General features: G+C 43.4%; 1 protein-coding gene across 4 annotated transcripts in view; it reads right to left on the bottom strand.

The window, feature by feature from the left end:
- The window catches only part of PPA2 (inorganic pyrophosphatase 2), a 79,921-nt gene that overhangs the window by 42,157 nt on the left and 14,228 nt on the right, over positions 1 to 23,536 (bottom strand). For 3 of the 4 annotated variants that reach the window (XM_087437787.1, XM_087437790.1, XM_087437788.1), the window contains exons 3-6: positions 22,658 to 22,711; positions 20,904 to 21,023; positions 13,280 to 13,366; positions 1,045 to 1,171 (exon numbers count right to left, since the gene is read on the bottom strand). In XM_087437787.1, the coding sequence (XP_087293913.1) occupies positions 1,045 to 1,171; positions 13,280 to 13,366; positions 20,904 to 21,023; positions 22,658 to 22,711 (388 nt within the window). Of the gene's footprint in view, positions 1 to 1,044; positions 1,172 to 13,279; positions 13,367 to 20,903; positions 21,024 to 22,657; positions 22,712 to 22,970; positions 23,084 to 23,536 lie in introns of those variants that run through there. The other variant, XM_087437789.1, reaches the window with a different exon arrangement.

Here is a 23,536-nt window from a genome sequence, read left to right as displayed (position 1 = left end):
GAAATATATATGGCTCATGGACTCAAGTCTCATAATTTAATTGTAATTTTCACGTTTTAGTTTTGACCCTGAGATTATACGTACTTCACTCTTTCAGAACCTCCCTTTCCCAACTACAAGCAAGAAAGGCAAGAGCCCTCTTGCTGTTTCACGTGCAAGGAAAGGTTTAAATGCACATAAATTAAGAGAGGTTAACACGTAAGTGTTCGTGAGTTTCAGTCAATTCAGAAATGGTATATTTTCCAGTTGAGATAAGAACTGAGGTCTAGAAGGCACCGAGATACTGAATACAGATGAAACTGAAAGGAAGAAGGCTAGAAAAATAAGGAAAAAAATTGGTCCAAGAATAATATAGTGGCCATATATTCAACACTTGATATGTGACAGCCAGATGCTTTAAGTAAATCATCTCTCATACTGTCAACAACCTCACAAGAAGGCATATTTAAGCATATTTATCTCCATTTATAGGTGAGCAGACTGAAATTCAGAAAGGTTAAATGATCTACCCAAAGTCCTCGGGTAAGAGCAGTATGGCCAGAACCCAACCTGGAGTCTGTGTGCCTCAGAGGTCAGCTCTTCATCACACCAGCTGCCTCTGGGACACCAACACTTTGTCAGAGGGCACTCTCCCTTCCTTCACTTGTACAAGACAGAACAAAAACGAGGTGCAGAAACAGCTTATGGCCTTGATGAACGCTCCTTCCTTAGTTTTTTCCTGTTACTCAAATGAACAAGTGAGATTTAAGAAAGAAAAGGAGAAGAGGAGACAGGGGAAGGGAACCCAGACTGACCCTTCCTAGTCTGAAGCATCGTTTGCCCATCTACATCCTGCTCTCTCTCGTTCCTCCTAGAAACATGACACGACTCAGACACAGTCATGTTGGATTGCCCTTTACCTTCCGTGTAGACAGAATAAAAAAACAAAACAAATAAATTTAACTCCCAAATACATACATTGTGCTTCACATGAGCCCCTTTTAAATTCTAAGAATTCCAATGGCACACTGATTTACTTCTGTTTCTGCAAAGTTACAGACTTACCATGAAACTTTGAGGCTTCAGGATCATTCACATTGATAGCAATTAATTTCCAATCTGTTTCACCCTGATCAATGAGAGCCAAGATTCCAAGGATCTTCACACGAATAACCTCTCCACAAGACAGTACCTTTAAAGCAAAAAGAAATTTAGCATTTGCAAGGTGTTGGAGAAGTTCACTCACATATCATAAAAATCCATACGAAAGATTCAAAGCACTACAAACTGGAATTTAATAAAGCTTTAATAATTAAAAATAATATAAAAATGGTCATAAGGCCTTTTATGTTATCCCTTTTAGAATTAAGTATCTTGATCCTTTTTTTGCAAATTGAACTTACTTATAGATCTTGAAATTTAATGTACTAGGCCTAGAAACTCACACTGAATAGATAATAAACCCATGTATATCATTCCATAATATAACCTGGCTTCTGCAGCTTAGAGGTACAGAGAGACTTGAGAATCCTTAAATTGTTTCATAGTACCTTTTCTGCAAGCCACACTTATCAGTTACTAGTGAAAAGTAAATTTTAACATATTAGGAGAGGGAGTCAAGATGGCAGCGTAAGCAGACTCGGAACTCACCTCCTCCCGCGGACACAGCCAATTTACAACTACTCGTGGAAAAATTACCCCTGAGACAGAACTGAAAACTGGATGAGAGGAACTCCTGCAACAACGGACAATCCTAACTGAGGTGGAAGAGGCAGAGACTCCCTTCTGGAGAGGAAAAACGCCGCCTTCACAAGCCGCTGGCCTCACGGCCGCCGGGAGCAGCTCACAGGTACGCAGCCTCCCTGGAGGCGCGGGGCCCTGAGCCGGGGAGCGCCCCCGCTGTGGGCATTTTGTGGACCCAGCACAATCGAGACCAGCGGCATAATATCTGACTTTGCCTGCTACTAAAACACTGGGGAGCACCCCCAGAAAACCCGGTTCACAAAGAAACTAAAACTGGCTCTTAAAGGGCCCGCACGCAAACTCACCCGTTTCAGGAAGCATCCTAAAATCACCAGAAAGAAAGGTGTACAGTGCTTTGGTGACAAGAGACTCACCTAATAGGCCCTGAGTGCATCTCGGTGAGGGGTGAGACCTCTCCAGGGACTGGGACATTGGCGGCGGCCATTGTTGTGGCCTGGTGTGGGCGTGCTGACCATTGGAGTTCTCCATGAGGCCTGCTAGCCCAGGGTCTGCCCCACCCGCTAGAGCACCGATTTCATCCAGCTCAGCCAGGGCAGGCAGCCCAGCCTAGAGACTGGCCCCACCCAACAACAAGCCCTCAGGCAACTTGTGGGCCTGCATAGATTGGTGACTGGATTCTCTGCAGCCTGGCAACTGAGCCGACTTTAGCCGGGCAGGGTGTGCACAAGGAGCGGGTGGAGAGTGTGGGGCGGTGGCAGAGTGTGTGGGGCTCCCGCCGTGGAGAGACTGGGTCTGCTTGGGGAGGTCGGGGCGCTCACACGGGGCAGGACTGTGTTGACTGTGTGTGTGGACCTGTGGGCAACAGGGCTTGTCAGCTGCAGAAGACTTGTGCTTCTCAAAGACCCACATAGGAGGTTTGCCCCACCTTCCAAAGCCTGAAACAATTGGGTGCTCCTGTGCCTGAGGCCAGCCCCACCCAGCTGCAATCCTCAGAGAGCTGACAAGAGACCTAATAGGCTAGAGGTTTACAGCAATTGTAAGGCCCTGAGCCTAACAACCTGCCACGCGGGGGGCCTACTCACTTAAAAGAAATACCGCAACACAAATGTGGTATTAGAACTTGCAGCCAACTGTGCTGGGGCTCCCCACACCTGATAAAGAGACTGAAGGGCCCACAACAACTACAAGCAGCTGAGCATTATAACAGCTGGCCAGGAGCATAACTCGGCCTCCCTGGGTGCCTACAGGGAGAGCAAACAGGCCACAGCAGAAGGATACACGTAGCCCACATAGGGGCCACCCCTGGAACATTGAGAACTGAGGGAAGCACACTGGAAGCCTCCTAAGCCATCACTTATATAAGGTCACCTATCCAAGAGCAGGAGACGTAGCTGACCTACCTAATACGTAGACACAAGCACAGGGAAAGAGGCAAAATGAAGGGGCAAAAGAATACATTCCAAGTAAGGGAACAGGACAAAACCCCAGAAAAGGAACTAAGTGAAACAGAAATGAGCAACCTACCTGACAGAGAGTTCAAAATAAGAGTGTTAAGGATGCTCACTGATCTGGGGAGAAGAATAGATGAACTCAGTGAGAATGTCAACAAAGAAATGGAAGATATAAAAAAGAACCAATCAGAAATGAAGAATACAATACTGGAAATGAAAAATTCATTAGAGGGACTCAAAAGCAGAGTAGAGGATACAGAAGAATGGATCTGTGAGCTGGACGAAAGACTAGAAGAAATTACCCGAGGTGAACAGGTAAAAGAGAAAAGAATTAAAAAGACTGAGGACAGTCTAAGGGACCTCTGGGACAACATCAAGTGCACTAACATCCGTGTTATAGGTGTCCCGGAAGGAGAAGAGCGAGACAAGGGGTCAGAGAATCTATTTCAAGAAATAATAGATGAAAACTTCCCTAACCTAAGGAAGGAAACAGACATCCAGGTACAGGAAGCACAGAGAGCCCCAAACAAGATAAACCCAAAGAGGCCCACACCAAGACACATCATAATCAAAATGTCCAGAATTAAAGATAAAGAGAGAATCCTAAAAGCCACAAGAGAATGTCAAGTTACATACAAAGGAAACCCCATAAGGCTATCAGCTGACTTCTCAGCAGAAACCTTACAGGCTAGAAGAGAATGGCACGATATATTTAAAGTGCTAAAAGGAAAAAACTTACAGCCAAGAATACTCTACCCAGCAAGGTTATCATTCAAAATGGAAGGAGAGGTCAGAATTTTCCCAGATAAGCAAAAATTAAAGGAGTTTGTCACCAAGAAACCAGTGCTACAAGAAATGTTAAAGGGACTGATTTAAGGGGAAAAGAAAAGACCACAAATAGGAAAAATTATCTATTTCCATGATCAGAACGTAATGGATACAAATGCACAACAAAGAGGTTAGATATGATATCAAAAACACGAGGGAGGAGGGGAGTTAAAGAGTACAGCTTTCAGAGAGGTCAAACTAAAGTGACCATCAATTCTGTATAGAAGAAGAAAGGAACAGAGAAGGACTACTAAAACACTGAGAAAAAAAGAAAAGTTAAAAAATGGCAGTAAGTACATACTTATCAATAGCTACTTTAAACGTCAATGGACTAAATGCTCCAATTAAAAGGCACAGGGTGGCTGACTGGATAAAAAAACAAGACCCATATATATGCTGCATACAAGAGACACACTTCAGACCTAAAGACACTCACAAACTGAAAGTGAAGGGATGGAAAAAGATACTCCACGCAAATGGCAATGAAAAGAAAGCTGGGGTAGCAGTACTCATATCAGACAAAATAGACTTTAAAACAAAAACTGTACAAAGAGACAAAGAAGGGCATTACATAATGATCAAGGGAACAATCCAACAAGAGGATATAACACTTGTAAATATCTACAAACCCAATGTAGGTACACCTAAATATATAAAACAATTATTAACAGACATAAAAACAGAAATAGACAGTAACACAATAATAGTAGGGGACTTGAACACTCCACTTACACCAATGGATAGATCATCCAAACAGAAGATCAATAAGGAAACATTGGCCTTAAACGACACACTACAACAGATGGACCTAGTAGATATATACAGAGCATTCCATCCAAAAACCGAAGAATACACATTCTTTTCAAATGCACATGGAACATTCTCCAGGATTGATCACATATTAGGCCACAAAACAAGTCTCCATAAATTTAAGATTGAAATAATACCAAGCATCTTTTCTGACCACAACGGTATGAAACTAGAAATCAACTATAGGAAGAAAATCAGAAAAGCCACAAATACGTGGAGATTAAACAAAATGCTACTGAACAATGACTGGGTTAACGAAGAAATCAAAGAAGAAATCAAAAAATACCTGGAGACAAATGAAAATGAAAATACGACATGCCAGAATTTATGGGATACAGCAAAAGCAGTTCTAAGAGGGAAGTTTATAGCGATACAGGCCTATCTCAACAAACAAGAAAAACCTCAAATAAACAATCTAACAATGTACCTGAAGGAACTGGAAAAAGAAGAACAAACCAAGCCCAAAATCAGTAGAAGAAGGGAAATAATAAAAATCAGAGCAGAAATACATGAAATAGAGACCAAAAAAACAATAGAAAAAATTAATAAAACCAAGAGCTGGTTCTTTGAAAAGATCAACAAAATTGACAAACCTTTAGCTAGACTCACCAAGAAAAAAAGAGAGAAGGCACAAATAAGTAAAATCAGAAATGAAAGAGGAGAGGTTACAACAGACACCTCAGAAATACAAAAGATTATAAGAGAATACTATGAAAAGCTATATGCCAACCAATTCGACAATCTGGAAGAAATGGATAAATTCTTAGAATCATACAACCTTCCAAAACTGGATCAAGAAGAAGTAGAGAATTTGAATAGACCAATCACCAGTAAGGAGATCGAAACAGTAATCACAAACCTCCCCAAAAATAAAAGTCCAGGACCAGACGGCTTCCCTGGTGAATTCTACCAAACATTCAAAGAAGACTTAATACCTATCCTTCTCAAACTCTTCCAAAAAATTGAGGAGGGGGGGAAGCTCCCTAACTCATTCTACGAAGCTGACATTACCCTGATACCAAAACCAGACAAGGACAACACAAAAAAAAGAAAATTACAGGCCAATATCACTGATGAACATCGATGCAAAAATCCTCAATAAAATACTAGCAAATCGCATACAACAATACATTAAAAAGATTATACACCATGATCAAGTGGGATTTATTCCAGGGATGCAGCGATGGTTTAACATTTGCAAATCAATCAACGTAATACACCACATTAATAAAATGAAGAATAAAAATCACATGATCATCTCAATAGATGCAGAGAAAGCATTTGACAAGATACAGCATCCATTTATGATAAAAACTCTGAATAAAATGGGTATAGAAGGAAAGTACCTCAACATAATAAAGACCATATATGAGAAACCCACAGCTAATATCATCCTCAATGGTGAAAAACTGAAAGCCATCCCTCTAAGAACAGGAACCAGACAAGGATGCCCACTGTCACCACTCCTATTTAACATAGTACTGAAAGTCCTAGCCAGAGCAATCAGGCAAGAGAAAGAAATAAAAGGGATCCAAATTGGAAAGGAAGAAGTGAAACTGTCACTATTTGCAGATGACATGATTTTATATAGAGAAAACCCTAAAGAATCCACCAGAAAACTTTTAGAAGTAATAAACGAATATGGTAAAGTTGCAGGATACAAAATCAACATACAAAAATCAGTTGCACTGTACACTAACAACGAAGTAGCAGAAAGAGAAATTAAGAATACCATCCCATTTACAATTGCAACAAAAAGAATAAAATACCTAGGAATAAACTTAACCAAAGAGGTGAAAGATCTGTACACCAAAAACTATAAAACATTTCTGAAAGAAATTGAAGAAGACACAAAGAAATGGAAAGATATTCCGTGCTCTTGGATTGGAAGAATTAACATAGTTAAGATGTCCATACTTCCTAAAGAAATCTGTAGATTCAATGCAATCCCTATCAAAGTTCCAACAACATTTTTCACAGAAATAGAACAAAGAATCCTAAAATTTATATGGAACAACAAAAGACCCCGAATAGCTAAAGGAATCCTGAGAAAAAAGAACAAAGCTAGAGGTATCAGACTCCCTGATTTCAAAATATACTACAAAGCTATAGTAACCAAAACAGCATGGTACTGGCACAAAAACAGACACACAGATCAATGGAATAGAATCGAAAGCCCAGAAATAAACCCACACATCTATGGTCAGCTAATCTTTGACAAAGGAGCCAAGAACATACAATTGGGAAAAGAAAGTCTCTTCAACAAATGGTGTTGGGAAAACTGGATAGCCACATGCAAAAAAATGAAAGTAGACCCTTACCTTACACCATACACAAAAATTAACTCCAAATGGATTAAAGACTTGAATGTAAGACCTGAAACTGTGAAACTTATAGAAGAAAACATAGGCAGTACGCTCTTCGACATCAGTCTTAGCAACATCGTTTCAAACACCACGTCTGACCGGGCAAGAGAAACAATAGAAAAAATAAACAAATGGGACTACATCAAACTAAAAAGCTTCTGCACAGCAAAGGAAACCATCAACAAAACGAAAAGACAACCTAACAATTGGGAGAAGATATTTGCAAACCATACTTCTGATAAGGGCTTAATCTCCAAAATATATAAAGAACTCATGCATCTTACCAACAAAAAAACTACCAACCCAATTAAAAAATGGGCAAAAGACCTGAACAGACGTTTCTCCAAAGAAGATATACAGATGGCCAACAGACACATGAAAAGATGTTCAAAATCACTAACTATCAGGGAAATGCAAATCAAAACTACAATGAGATATCACCTCACGCCCGTCAGAATGGCTATAATTAACAAGACAGGAAACAACATGTGTTGGAGAGGATGTGGAGAGAAGGGAACTCTCATACACTGCTGGTGGGAGTGCAAACTGGTGCAGCCACTATGGAAAACAGTATGGAGATTCCTCAAAAAATCAAGGATAGAACTACCATATGATCCAGCTATCCCACTGCTGGGTATTTATCCAAAGAACTTGAAAACACCAATTTGCAAAGGTACATGCACCCATGTGTTCATTGCAGCGTTATTCACAGTAGCCAAGACTTGGAAGCAACCTAAGTGCCCATCAAGGGACGAATGGATAAAGAAGATGTGGTATATATACACAATGGAATACTACTCAGCCATAAGAAACGATGAAATCCAGCCATTTGTGACATCATGAATGGACACTGAGGGTATAATGCAAAGTGAAATAAGTCAGAGGGAGAAGGTCAAATACCATATGATTTCCTTCATTAAGTAGTAGATAATAACAACAATAAACAAACACATAGGGACAGAGATTGGATTGGTGGTTACCAGAGGGGAAGGGGGGAGGGAGGAGGGTGAAAGGGATAATTCGGTACATGTGTGTGGTGATGGGTTGTCATTAGTATTTTGGTGGTGAACATGATGTAATCTATGCAGAAATAGAAGTACAATGATGTACACCTGAAATTTTTACAATGTTATAAACCAATGTTACTGCAATAAACAAAAAATTAAAAAAAAAAAAAACATATTAGAACACAGCCTTAAGAAGGTAATGACTGACAATGAAAGAAGTATGAATATGTTAAAGACACAGACAAAACAGGTTTTAAGAGAAACCGAGAAATAGCGTGATGTTGACGCAGATGTTCCACGCCTAAAGAAAGTTATTTCAGGGGTTCCTTCAAGTAGCCAATGCGAAATTTATCTGCATGCATTGCTTCTATATGCTTTTATTTTTAAAGGTTTAGTCGGCTAGAGAATTTCACTACAAGCTGAAATCTGAATATAAGCTTCAGAATAAATTCCTTCACGACGCAAAATGCAGCTTCACATTTGGAAAGCAAGGTATGCAAAAGAAAGTCACTTTTGTGTCTTGAAATTATTTGAGAGAAAAACCAGATCTTAAACCATAAAGTCAAATAAACCTTTCAGAACATTTGCAAATGAATCTAAAATCTTAATATAAATCTGCATGCATCTGTGATTAGTTCACACAACAGATTAGTGTGATTGTATGAACTAAACTGAAATCTCACTGTTAGGGGAATATGCACAATTACATTAACCAGACTCTCACACCTTTAGGCTCTATTAAGTACCCAACGCTATATTAGACACGATGTATATAAAAAGAAGGAATCCCTGTTCCCAAAGGTTTGCAATCTTGTTGGGGAGACTTACACACTTCACGCCAGGAAATCCTTCATCAAACAAAAATGTCCAAATTCGAAGTTATCACATAATTACCAATGAAAGACTGGCTACACTGGCTAACTTGGTGTTAAACTAGATCACTGGTTCTCAACCAGGGGCACTTTGCCCTCTGGAGGACATCTGGCAATGTCTGGAGACATTCTGGGTTGAAACAACTGGGGAGGTATTGCCAGCATCTGGTGGGAAGAGGCCAGGGGCGCTGCACAGGACAATCCCCGGTAGGAGAATTACCACCCATAACGTCAGGAGAGCCACAGCTGAGGAGCCTGCAGTAGACCGTGGAGGCGGCAGTGTCTATCAGAATTCCTGGGAATCAGACACAGTTTTAAAAAGCACACTCTAAATTGTTTTATTTTTATTCACAAAAATTTACTTCAAAATTTCATACAACAGAAGAGCAGGCTTGAGATTTTTGTGGTTACAGGGCAAGCAGGCAGCAGGACTGGGGATTCCCAGTTTTATCACATCGATACAGGCTCTGATGTCAGAAGCCACAGCAAGGGATCAGACAAACCACTGTCCTGTCATAACACCTTTAAAAACTGGAAATTCTCTCAATCAAACCAAAGACGGGATAAGATGCTTAGGAACAAATGGTAAAATTCTTATGAACCCCTCCCCCAATTCAATTCATTCTAAATCAATTCGACAAATCTATGCAGAACATAGAATGTTAGACACCAAATGAACAATACATAATCCCTCAAGGAACTTAAACCACCTTCAACATTCCTATGTCTGAGGCTCCAAGTCTATCACCAGCTTCCAGGACTCTGCTCCTTCCCCTCGCCCCCCCCATGTGGTGTTCAAAGAGGTTTATACTCTGAGGTTCTGTACCAAGGATTCCGGGACTCTTCACAGCCAGGAGCACAGGCCCAACAAAGGCCTGTTCTTCAGATGGCGATTAAGCACTCACTTTGTAATTACTAAATATTGTTTCAGGTCTCATTAACTAAAGAAATAAATTGCTCTGGCTATAAGATGAAACCTGTTTTCCCAGTTCATCACAAAACCATCAGTCTACCCTTCTAGGGAAGTTAACGTCCACACAGACTCTGTCCCTGACCCTCTGGGATCACACGGTTCACCACGTCTGAAGAGTGAGTTGAGGTTCTGGGACAACAACATGGGTGCGCCTCAAGGCTTTAGGCAGACCCACACCAGGGTTTTTACCAACTTTTCCAGCTACTTATGGAAAAGATTTCAAAAGATGGGATTTTTAAGTCACAAATATGTGAGGTTGAATTCTTCCTCACCATTCCTAGAGGCGACCTTCGGCAAACTACTTCACATCATGTTTTAGGACTCAGTTTCTCAACGGTCAAATGGACCACACTACTCATTCGCTGAAGTCAAGAGCAAAGGAAATAAGGGACACATGAATCAGAACGTAAGAGGTCTTCTACAGACGGACGCATCCGCTCACACTTGTCACCTGATCAGCCTCAGGAGCCTGGCAGGAGCAGAATGAAGTAGTGCCCACAACAACACTCTCTGCTGATTCAGTATTTGAAGAATGAGGCAAAACTTCAACGGGACCCATCAATACAAGAAAACCATGGGGAGCGAAGCTGCTTACAGCCTGTAATTGATCCAAACCCAAAGGCTTAAAACAGTATAAATTTAGTATCTCACGGCTTCCACGGGTCAGGAGTCCAGGCACAGTATGGCTAGATCCTCCGCTTATGGCCTGACAAGGCTGAAATCAAGGTGTCGGCCAGGCTGGGCTTTGATCTGAAGGTTCTAAGGAAGAATCCACTTAAATTCATTTCTTTGCAGTTGTAGGACTGAGGTCCCTGTTAACCTGCTGTTGCATCTGGTGGGAAGAGGCCAGGGCTGCTGCACAGGACGGTCCCGACCGTCCCTACCTGTGTGTAAACTAGAAATGTGTGTGGGATGGAGGTCTCCCCTGCAGGAAAGGAGTGAGAGAGGGAGAGGAAAGAGAAGCGGGGGAGAGGATGAGGAGGGAAGACAGAGAGAAAGTGGGAGAGCAAGGAGAAAGAGTAAAAGACAGAAGAGAAAGTCTAAGAGGAGGGTAAAGAAGAGGAGGAGGAGGAAGAGAAAGACAAGGAGAGAGCAACAAAATAATACAGTAAATAAAGCGACAGAGTCAGAGGAAACTATATACTAAATAATATTCTGGAAGCCTAGGAGTGCTAACGCGAGTTTCCAGAGAGAACTGACTTGATCCTGACTAGAACTTCTTCACTGAAGCATGGCTGGGGGCCAGGCCCTGACATGAACCCTGCAGTGTGACCTGTCCTCAGAGCGGAGACCACGAAACTGAGAGCAGAGCACGTAACAAAGAGCAACTGCTTCAGGCTACGGAGGGTGAAGGAAGACTCCGGAGAGGAGGTGAGCCTGAGCTGAGGTCTGAGGGCCAGCGGGGGAGGGGAGGGGAACTAGAGTGGAGGAGGAAGAACGCTCCATCCCACATGGAAGGAAGAGCTGCACGAGGCCGTGTGAGCGAGAGCAGACACTCTTGTCAGAGCAACCCAAGACCAGCGCAGCGGGAGGCAGTGAGCAAATGGGGGTGAAAGGCGAGAAGCGGAAACAGAAGGAGGGGTCGGGGCCAAAAGAGTGAAGCCGGAAAAGAGCCTGGAATCAACGATGGCCAGGAAAATATGACTCGGTGAGGAAACTGGTTAGAAGCAGGAATAATTGAAGTCAGAGACAGCAGGGGACCAGACCAGCTGCACTGAGAACGGAAGAAACGGATGGGAAGGCCTTTCAGAACACGGAACCAGTATTTCATGATTAATGGGAGGAAGAGAAGAATGACCAGGGATGACCCCTCCGTTTCCGGCTTAAGAATGCATGCGGGGGGGGGGGGGGGGGGAGAGGCGCGCTCACTGAGCCTGACTGTGCTGAGGGGAGGAAATAATGGACTCAGTCCAGGACACACAGAGCTGCAGATGCCGGCGAGACGCCCAGGTGCAGACGCGGCAGCTGAGAGTATCCGTCTGAGCTGGAGAGACCAGTCTGAGAGCAAAGCCACGTGCTGGGGACTGGACGACCCAGGGAGCTCCTGTATGAGGAGGGAGCTGGACACGGGCCCAGCCTTCAAGCTGACCAGTACTCAGGGTGCCTGCAGGGGACACCAAGAAGGAAGAGAATTAGAAAAATCCAAGATATCGGCATCAGTCACCGGCAGGCCAAGAGACAGCTTCCAGAAAGAAGACACGGTTGACAGCATAAAATGCCCAGGTGAACTCAGGTGAGACAAAACCTGAGAAACAGCCTGTGGATTTGGCTAAAAGAAAGTTACAAGGGACTTAGTGAGAGCGGCCTCACTAAAACAGTGGGGATGGCAACACCCTGAAGCAGGAGCTGAGACGAGGCTGCAAACTCTTCACCACCCTCCTGTGAAGGGGAAGAGAGAGGAGGCGGGTGGGAGGGGCCATAAGACATAGGAGCTGCAGACACAGGACAGGAGGGAGGAGGAAATGCCGTCACCCAGGAGGCAGGGAGGGACGGGGTCTAGAGAGCCGGCAGAGGCCCTGGTCTTGGGAAGAAGAGAACTCTCACATCACAGAGGGAAGGGAAGAAACACTTGTAGGCACAGGTCGTCCACGGGGACAAGGTGGGGGAGCTCATGTCTGCTGGTTTGCAGGAGCTCTACAAAATTAGACACAAGATGTTCTGCTGGGAGAGAGAATAAAGAGCAAGGAGCTGGACGTGTGCAGAGAACAACAAATATTAGCAATAAATGCAGCAGAAAATAGAAGAAAGAATTGATCAAAGACACAGAATTCTATGGCTGGCAGCAACCAATGAAACTGTAGGTTTTGTTTTTCCCTATAGGACCTGGCAACCCGGAAGCAAGCACAGAAAGAAGAGGACCAGGTGTCTTTCATCAGTTTGAACTTCCTGTCTGGATGATGGGCAAGGGAGCTGAAGACAGGACTCAGCTAACTTCTTCTGTGAAAGGTGAGACAGTAAACACTTTAGACCTTGCAGACTGCACAGTCCCTGCCACCGCTCCTCAACTCTGCCATCGTGGTGCAGAGGCAGCCACAGACAGGACGTCAATGGATGGGCATAGCTGCGCTATCTATACAAACAGGTGGTGAGCAGGATTTGACCTGCCGTGGCCATAGCTCACCAAGCCCTCGTTAGAGGAGAAAGTGAAGATACAAACAGGGACTGACACCAGGGATCCATGGGCTAGAACTCAAAGAGCTGAAGAACTGGTGCCTTCCGAGGAGAACTGAAATTCTGTGGCATGAATAAACCAGAACACACATTAGAATAACACATCTATAAAACAAACCTTGGAGCCTATTTCACAAACATCAATAGGATCATTGTCTCCACAGCAGTCTGTGCTCTCTTCTCTTCGACAGGGATCTTCCCAAGTCTAAAAAAAAGGGATGGGGGAGAAACATAGGTTAATGCTCGCTATAACATATCTTAATCTTTCCACACGATCATGAAGTTCCATAGACAGACATAAGCCAAAGGGAAATGCTCAGAAATTACGTGGACTCAGTGCCAACAGGCCAGTCCTGCCCCAAGCATCATCATAACTAGAACAGATTTAGAGTGTGTCCTCCCATCTGGCTCTCCTTTGTCTGCATGATCACATCTGAAAGTGGGTGGAACTTCCAAACACACACCTCCTCCAAGTTTAGTCAGCGTCTACACTCAGGCTCACTGGCGCTCTGGTTCGACGCTCCCATAGTCTGTGCCCTTGCCCCCCTGCCCGCCTAAACCTGCTGCCACCACTCACCACTTCCTTTACATGGTAACTGCACTTTGGTCTGGCTTTCCGCATTTGAAAATAAACTTCCTATTCTTTAAGTGACTTCTACTAGAAGAAACCCAGTTTTCCCTTCATAAACTAAAGACAGCATCCACCAAAGAAGAGAAAAATCAATTTCATTCCATTTAAAAAATCTTTACCTTTGCCATCAAATCTCAAGACCTTGACAAACACATGAGAAGATGTCAACTCTTTAGTTTACTGAAAACATTACATACCCTGTTGGCTACAGAATACATACATGGGGATTTTTATAAATGGACAGCATAACAGACATTTGTTATCAAGTTTCAATATCCCCTACACACCATCCTCCCCAAAAAGCTTCATAATCACCTGAATTTAAATGGAACTGAGAAGTTCCTTAGATTTACAGTATAACATGTGCAGAGCCTGTGTCATCTCAAGATTGTTATCTAGAACTTCAGGTTATCCAAGCTTGGCTCCTCTACTTTTATATAAATAACTAAAAATGGATTCATCTACAGCTAACCCTGGATAAACTCCAGTGTTTTCCTTCTAGTCTTAATTATAGTATATTTAGGAATAAACTGACCCACCCTATCAAAAAAAAAATCAGTAAACCAAGTCCAACAACACTTCACTACCCCAATATTACTAATAAAATATAAGAAGAATAAACATAATTGTTAACCTTACCAACTGGCTATAGGTGAGAGATGCTTGCTAGGTGACACACACCCACATCCACCCTCGAAGGAACGTACCACTATCAACCTCGTTTCACAGATTAGTAAACTGCAGCACAGAGTTTAAACGTGCCCCAGCTCACAGTTCCTAAGCAGTGGCAACAGGATTAGAACTCATGCTATTAACCCTTCTGCTATGATGCCCAAATTGCAACAGCCAGAGCAACTGAATGGCCATTACCTTCAGAAACCACCTTTAGTCTATCTCGTGGGTCTCTTCTTTTAAACACCACCTCTTACTCTCAGCATCTCCTTAAAACCTTCCTTGCAGTTCTGTTCTGTCCTAGTGTCCCCTCACTGCTTCTTGTTTTCTGTCACCTCCCACCAGGATCCATGCACAGAGCCAGGATTTGTGGAGCACCGTCTCTAGGCCAGGAGTGAGGACAGAGATGAACAGGACACAGTCAAGCCCTGAAAAATGTTATGTAAATAACTGGAACAGCATTTGTCACAAATGCCATAAAATTAATCCTAACGTGCTGGAGAGACCAAGATGAGACTGAGGTCTAACCAGAATCAGAGCACCCAGAAGCAGAATGGAAACATCTGAGAGGGCCTCCCTCCCGACGCGGGCATCGTCTCCCAAACCTCCCATGCAGAGGGGCAAGTGTGGTGGGTGAGAAGTCACTCTGGCCTCAGGGAGGAGATCCAGACTTAGTCCTACTTCAGCCACGAACCACCCTGGCTGAAACATCCAGACCACAGTTTCCCCAGCTGTCAGAAGAGTGGCTTAACTGAGACAGTGGTAGACACAAACTAGCCTGAGTTCTGTGACTGTCTTGGTCACTCACCACCTGCATGACTGCCACCAGGGGGGGAGGACACTCCCAGATTCATGAGGTGACAGCCCGTTCTGATCAGCGGGAATTGTAAGCAAGTCTCTCCTTGTATTGAGACAGAAACCATCTTCACAGAAGGTGTGCTCCGCTTGGTGTTGGTGGTGTTTCTGCTGGTTGGCTGGTTGGTTGGTCGGTCTACGTTCCCCTCAGAACCCCACTGTCAATACCACCCATCAATTTAGTTCCTTCTGTTGAGGAAATAAGCATGTAATTGCAAAACTCTTAAGCTACATAAAGTCATTTTAGGGCCAGTTCTTCATGATCTCCCTCTCCAGCAAAACACCAGGCTGGTTCTTTCTACTTCCAGCCCTGCCTTTAATACTTTGTATCTATAGGCCTCTGTTTTTACTACAAAAAGAGATTCATACTAAATGACTTCTAACTTAACTTGAAAACATAGTATCATTTCAAGCAATCACCAGGAGAGGAAATCGTGACAAATTAAAAACTCTGACTACGCCCTCTTGTGGAGCTTCAAGTGCATAACTAGGCAGAGAAGCAACTGGAAAGTAAAGTCAGGCTGGAAAAGAAATACCCAGAAGAGGCAATTCCAAAGCTTCATATTTATTTCCCCCAGAATTTAGAACTAACTTCTACAACTAAATAAAAAAAAGGGCAACCCAATACAAAATGGGCGAAGACAGGAACAGGAAATTCAAAGAAGAGGACACGGGGAGACTTACAAATGTAAGAAAAGGTAACCAGTTTGATGAGAGAAATACAAATTAAAACCAGAACGAGACACCATTTCAGAAACCTAAAAATCTGATAATGCCAAACACCAGGAGGGATGTAAGTCACCTGGAACCCAGAGACTACTGGTAGGAGTGCATATGTCACAACTTCTTTTGTGAACAATCTGGGATACCAGTCAAGTCACATGGGGTGTAACTCAAAATCTAGCCGTCTGACTCACAGCTACAGACCCAGGAGTACAGACCTGTACACTACATATACAGAAAATTTTTGCATGGACCCAAGAAAAGCAGACCAAAAAACAACCTATCAAGAGGAATATAAATAATGTTAAACTTACACAAAGGACAGCTATAAGGCCATGAAAATAAATAAATCAGAACACACAGATTATTGATCCAGCCCAAATCAAATCCTACCCATCCTCATGCAGGCATCTGAGATCACTGCCTTAGAATCCTAAGTATCAGCCATTATGTCTGCAGTCACCACACGCTGGTCCTCAGGTCCTGAAAAACCACTGACATACACAGAGCCGTGCACCCCGTGCCCCGAGAGCCACTCCTGACTGATGGGGACTCCCACCACCACGTGGGCGGAGGTGGGGTCTGCTCAGCCTCCGCCTGGACTCTGCCAGCTCCAGTCTGGAGCAAACACCTCAACCGCTGCTTCACCACCAGCAGCTGACATCAGTAGTGACAGTGTCACCACTGAGAACTCACTACGGGGCCCCACACACTGATCACCCCACTCAGCACTCACAGTGACCTTGTGGGGTAAGTGGTTTGACGACACAGATGAACAGGCCCGAGAGCCTCAGTCACTGGCCCCAGGTTAAAAGCTAATACGTGTACTACATGACCTGGGTCAATGACCCAAACTCATGGTGAAGTTCAAAACAATAAACTCAACGACGTCACATTAAGACTGAAGAAGTCTTGAATCTAGTGACTCTAGTCCTTTACCATTATTCAGACGGGTCTTCTAAACATTCACTCAGAAAGAGAGAACCCTTGAATGACCCATTAGATGTGTGAAATCTGAACAACTGCGGGAAGACAGACAAAGAGGATTTTTGCACAGGCCAAACTCAGACTTTGAGGAAGGCACGTCTGCTAGTGCAGGAGAAGATATCAAGGGTAAACCATCCAGACAGCGAAGGTCTGAAGGACGGCACCCTGAGGATCACCAGCTCAGGGGAGAGACTGCTACTTGAATGGAATTCTGCTGCTTCCAAGTTCCTCAGGCATGGCTGGCTTGGTAATTTCTCTGAACTAATTTTCTGCTGCTACAAGACAGAAGGTAAGAGAACAGCAAAATCCAATACCCACACACGCCTATGAAACAAACACCACACACGCAGCGCATTCGTGAACTTACTCATCCCACAAATACTATGGATCACCCACTCTGTGCCAGGCAGTAAGCCGGGCAGGTGGAAGACATCCGAGAACCAGGCAGACAGACTCTCCACCCTCACGGAGCCGGCATTCTAGCTGGAGTAAGTGAACAACAAACATGATAAACACCTAAATTATACAGCATGTTGGAAGTTGGGAGGTGTCATGGAAAAGGGAAAATAAAGCACAGAAGGCAGAATGGGATACAGGAGGCCGGGTTCAAGCCATACAGGATGCGCGGGGCAGACATCGTGAAGACGGTGACTGGGAGCACACATTTAAGGTGAGCCGTGTGCACATCAGGAGACAGTTCCAAGCTGCAGGACACGGTGAGCGTGAGGGCCTTGGCGGACGTGCCTGGAGGAGCAGAGGAATCGAATGCGAGCAGGCCCGTGTGGGAGCGAGGAAGCAGGAGGAGGACGGGGAGGCGCTGGAGAGAGGCCAAAAATGTAAACGGGGGGCCAGCCCAGCAGTGTAGCGGTTAAGTGGATGCACTCTGCTTCGGCGGCCCGAGGGTTCGCAGGTTCGGATCCCGGCGCGCACCGAGGCACCACTCATCAAGCCATGCTGTGGCGGCGTCCCATATAAATTGGAGGAAGATGGGCACGGATGTTAGCCCAGGGTCAATCTTCCTCAGCAAAAAGAGGAGGATTGGCATCGGATGTTAGCTCAGGGCTGATCTTCCTCACCAAAAAAAAAAAACACACATAAACAGGAGCTGGGCGGCTTTCACTTTAACAGGCTCATTCTGCCTTATCAGCAACTACAAAGCAAAAAGACATTAGGCACAACTATCCTTCCCACAAACAACTGGCCTAATTTCAACTTGCTGTAAACATTAATCGATTTAGTTATTTTGTTTGGTAAATAACTTCTATGCAGTCTACAGTACACTCTCCTGCTGAAGACTAACACACACACTCACACAGACACACACTACAAGAGCAGCTTGGGTTTAAAAAATAGCCAAGACCCCTGGTAAGAAGAGGCAGAGAGAACACAGGTCTGTTCCTCTTCCTCACCGCCATTCTGGCCACACTGCCCTCCTGTCTGTTAGCAAACATGGTAGGCACTCTTCCACCCTGGGCCCTCTGTACTCACCGTCTCTGGTGGGCTCCCCAGATGTCGTCCACACCACTGGTCCCCTCACTTCCTCTAGGTCTTCGCTCAGGCAGCACCTTCTCGCAGAGGCCTTCTCCCCACCTGACCCCAACACCCCCAACACACCCAGCCCCACTCCTGCTCTATTTCTCTCCAACACACTCACCACCATCTGACAAACTATGCACTGTATATGCTTATTTTTCCTGGTCTGTCTCTCTGCCCAGAATAAAAGTCCCAGAGGAATCTGTCACTTTTCTCACTACTTGACCTCCAGTACTTAGGGCCTGTCTGGCGAACACCAGGCACTCAGAAGTGTGCACTGAATGAAGGAGCAGCTCTGTGAGGCAACAGGGAAACGGACACTGAGGAAGTTGGCGCAGTGGAAGGACGGATGCTGCGGGCGGGGCCAGGGAAGGGAGCGGACAGACGACGCAGGGCTAGGGAGGCTTGGCAGGATCTTCTCTTACCCTCTTAGCAGTGCTGAATGGCAGTGGCTATTGAACCATCTAGTAAGGTTCTCATATGGGCAACACGTTAGCAGGTTTCTGCTTCCATGATGGCATTTTGGATGCTGGGTGGAGCATGGAACTTCGGGAGGCAATAGTGAAGGCAGGGCGCACTAAGATGCTGCTGCAGTCTAATTCTGTTTAACTAAAGGAGAACTCCTGCATCTAACAAACAATATAACAGCAGATAAGAACACCCTGAAAATTCAGACATCCAGAGGAGGACAAAAATTTGTCAGGACTTGAAATAGATAAACTACAAAAGCTCAGAATGAGTAGACAGGTTAGGAGCACCCGTTAGGCTCCACTGTAACCACCAGTCTAGCTGCTGGTCACCCCCACGAGACTAAAGTCCTCAGAGGGAAGACCTCCTAACAATCACAGCACCAGTGGCAGTGGTATCGAGCTCACTCTCCAGGAGGCGCTGTGCTGAGACGGACGCGCAGTAACTCGTGTAGCCTCAGCACCACCACACACAGCAGGAGCTCTATCATCTCCACTTCACAGACGAAGACGGCGAGGCACAGGACACAGGGACTGCCCAAGTCACAGTACTAGAAGTGGCAATCTGGCTCCAAAACCCACATTCTTAGTCACTCGTGATGCTGCCTCGATCTCGTATTTATATCTCATTTTTCTTTGTACACCCAACACCTAATACACTGCCTAGCACACAAAGCCTTAGTAAATGTTTAATGAAATAAATAGGTGAACTTGAGTTTATCCCCTGCCTCCTTTACTTTACACGTCTCTGTCTGTCTCTAATTCAGTGGCTTCCTTGGCCTCCCCTCATCCACATATCTTCTCCTACAGACAGTATCCCCTAAGCTTAACAGAATGCTTTCACCCTTTCCCTGCAGGTCCACAAAACGTCTACCTGGCGCCCCTGGAGCAGACCTCCTCACTCTCAGCCTGTCATTTCAGAAGCGCCTGTTTCACAGCAATGTATCCGCATGGTGCTCTCATGCAGCAAAGGCAGCTGGACTCTTTAGAAAACACATTTTTTCTTTTCCTGTGAATGTTTAGTCTACATGGGCAGCTGTTTTTTTGAGTTGGATAAAGACAGACCCCTTTTTTCTCAGATATTTCCCCAAAAGCATCTTGGAATTTCATGCAAAATATTAAAATTAATAAAATAAAAATACAAAAATGAAATATCCAGATAGGTGGATGGTCGAATGGCTTTTATAAACATGAAGGCAGATGCTTCTCTCTTTCCCCAAAACCTAACTTTGGATTCGGCGTATTCTGAGTGTTCCTCTCTGAATAACCTGGAAGGAGCGACCACTTCCAGTGCCCACAGTGAGGGACACGAGAAGAAAACAAACAGGGACAAGAAGGAGGGGCAGCCAACAGCGGCGACTCCGACAGGAGCGCGGCTGCCCGTCGCCAAGGCCCGGTTCTCCTTGCCCTCACTGCTCCCACCGACAGCGTAAATTCACAACAGAGAACAATGAAGTCCCTAACGCAATTCATAGTGAGCTCTGAAAAAAGTATATAATTTAAAAGCTTCATCTGTTAAAGTTTAAACAATAAAATCCCTGCTATCATGTATGAATGTACATTCAAGAAATGATAGTAGATAAAGCAGATAAAACATTCTGCACTGACTCTTACTAGCCAAACCAAGAAAAAGAAATGTGTTCAAAAGGCCAGATGTGAGTGTTCTAAATGCCTAACTCCAAGAACCTGAGCACAGACACATATGTCGTTTAAAAAGAATTTATTGATACAATAAAACTTGAAAAATTTTAAATGTACAAATCTCTCAAACTGACATGTCCTCAGAACCAATTTAAATTCAAGTAGTTCACAGGATTTACAAGGCAATTTTTTCAGAAGACGGAGAAGTTTTACCATTTTAACAAAAATGTTACCTGAGGGAGGGCGCCGTAATTCCATATATAACCCTTGTGAGGAAAGATATTCGCCACGTAGCGCGGCCTGCCGTCTTTTAAATCTGGTTTAATGGGGTTCAACGGCTCCTTCGTGGCAATCTAAGCAGATGACAGAAGAAAGGGGGGTGATGAGAAATGAGTAATCCTATATTCAAACAGCATTTTTAAAATCTGCTATTATCAGACTAAATATTCATATTCCAACTTACTGATCAAAGATACTTTAAAATAGATTAAGCCAGCTCTTATTTCTAATTTACAGTACTGTGTAAGAAAAACCATGCAGAAAGGAAACAGATGAAATATTTAGGCACTCTATTACTAATGCACTCATTATTTCTAACACAAATAATAAAATGATTGAAACGGCAAGAAGATAAAGATTCATCAAATTGCTTTTTGTTACTAACCTTGGGCTTTTTTTTACCATCAATCTCGTGATGATAAAGTTACCTCACAGATTTTCACCAAGTGGTTTCATCTCGAAGCTACCTTTCTATCAAACTTATCCAAATTGCCATGCAAAAAGACAAAAAATCTATCCTATAAAGTAAACAAAAAATAACTGAAGTCATGTTTGAATGAACCAATGCTGCTTAAATCAGGTAGAATCTCAGATTCTTGGTCCTGTACCTATGGGGTGGAGCACAGCCAGGTGACAAACCATTACACCTGAATAAGACCAAAAGAAGAGTCTAGTATCTTTACTCTTTCCTATTAAAATATAAACAAAAAGATACTACCAGGACCTGGTGAAATTACTGACAATTCTCCAAATATAAATTCTGAAAAATATACACCTACATAACAATCCTTAATTTAAATACTTGCAATAGGGCCGGCCCTGTGGCTTAGCGGTTAAGTGCACGCCCTCCGCTGCTGGTGGCCTGGGTTTGGACCCCGGGCGTGCAGCGATGCACCGCTTCTCCAGCCATGCTGAGGCCGTGTCCCACATACAGCAACTAGAAGGATGTGCAGCTATGACATACAACTATCTACTAGGGCTTCGGGGGAAAATAAATAAATAAATAAAATTAAAAAAAAAAAAACACTTGCAATAGTACTTGCCACCACATCCAAAGTTGTCAGACAAGGCTTAAATAACTAAACAAGCTAAGGACCATAAATTAAATTTCACTCAGAACTATAAGGAATCCTACCTAAGAAGATGGAACAATAAAATTTCAAAAAGCAGAAGGGAAGTTCTTGATAGGTTCATGTCTCATGGAAAAGATTAAAAAAAGCTAACCAGGGGAACAGCAGATGCTCTCAGATAGTGCTCATACATCAACAGCTGGCCGGGAAAATGCTTTCATTCCTGGTAGAGAAAAATCTAAAGGAGAATAAAGTCCTTAGAAACTAAAATTGCCCTCAGCCCCAAATAAACATGTTTCCGTTGTGTCTATGAACAAAATACATCTCAGATTCTATTTAATAAACCTTGAAAATATTTGTCACTTTAAAGGACGGAGTCGTCAAGGAAAATTAAGTAAATACGTGTGTCACAAACTAGAGAGGCAAAAACGGAAACCATTCTCCTTAAAGTGTAAATTCAGCTTTAAATATTTTGCTTTTTGAAATTAGATTCAAAGTAAGTTCACAAGAATGTTTCACTATACAGGAGTTTATCAACCATCTCAAATTTAAAATATTATGGCAAACAACTTGAAATAAAGTTTTCATATTATTATTAATTATCATTTCCACTTGATAGTCACAGAATATATCCATACCTCCATCTTAGCATTTGTCCACCGAGGTACTTCTACAACCATATTAAACAAATTCTGCAGTTAAAAGAAAAAACAAAGACAGAAAATTAAAAAAATTTTACCTATCCTTTATTTTTTCACTTATTTCCTGTACAAGAATGCTTTAGTTTTTTTCCCACAAAAAATGTTCAGAGTCTGCATCATACATCTGCCTATGCCTTAAATTTCTACTAAAAAATTAGAGAAGAATTTGTCTACAACACAGCAGAATTTACACCACCATGTCTCTTGGCCACCACTGCAGTGTCAGAAGCTGCTACGTTTCTGGAAATACCTTTGCCGTGTAGTGACAGAGCTACAATGGAGTCAGGAACTTGTTTCAATTTTTATTTTCCAACTAAATCAGGAGAGACTGGGTCCACCATGTGAGCTGAATGTCTGTCTTCCAGCCTGTAAGGTAAGTGAGATAATCTCTGTCCGACTGAACACACGGGGCTGTTATGAAGATCAATCATATAATTTAAATGAAAATACAGAGAAAATTATGAGGTAGCTATAAAGCTTGCAGAGTCGGACCAACGCCTTTCTAAACCTAGCTCACCTATCCAGTGCTCTCTGGTTCTCCGAAGGTACAAAAGGACCAGGGCTTCCTTTTATCATTTCTGAACTTTGCAGAGTGCTTAAAACAAAGGAGACCCTAGCTCAATGGTGAGTAAAAATAATTTCCTACAGTAATTAGGAATGTAAGTATATAAATGCCTACAGTTTTGGCCTTACGAAAAGAAAGTCTTAAAGGTTGGAGTTGACCTGCGTGCCATTAGACATCAGTAAGTAACAGCTTACCAGGGCAGAGCAACAGTTTACAGGTGCTACTGCAAATGCGGTCAGGGACCAGGGCTG

The sequence above is a fragment of the Ceratotherium simum genome, chromosome 12 (genome assembly GCF_057802395.1).
Source record: "Ceratotherium simum simum isolate JZ-2026a chromosome 12, ASM5780239v1, whole genome shotgun sequence".
Lineage (NCBI taxonomy): Eukaryota > Metazoa > Chordata > Mammalia > Perissodactyla > Rhinocerotidae > Ceratotherium > Ceratotherium simum.
The sequence above is the reverse complement of the archived record's forward strand: the minus strand, read 5'-3'. Positions and strand labels throughout refer to the sequence as shown.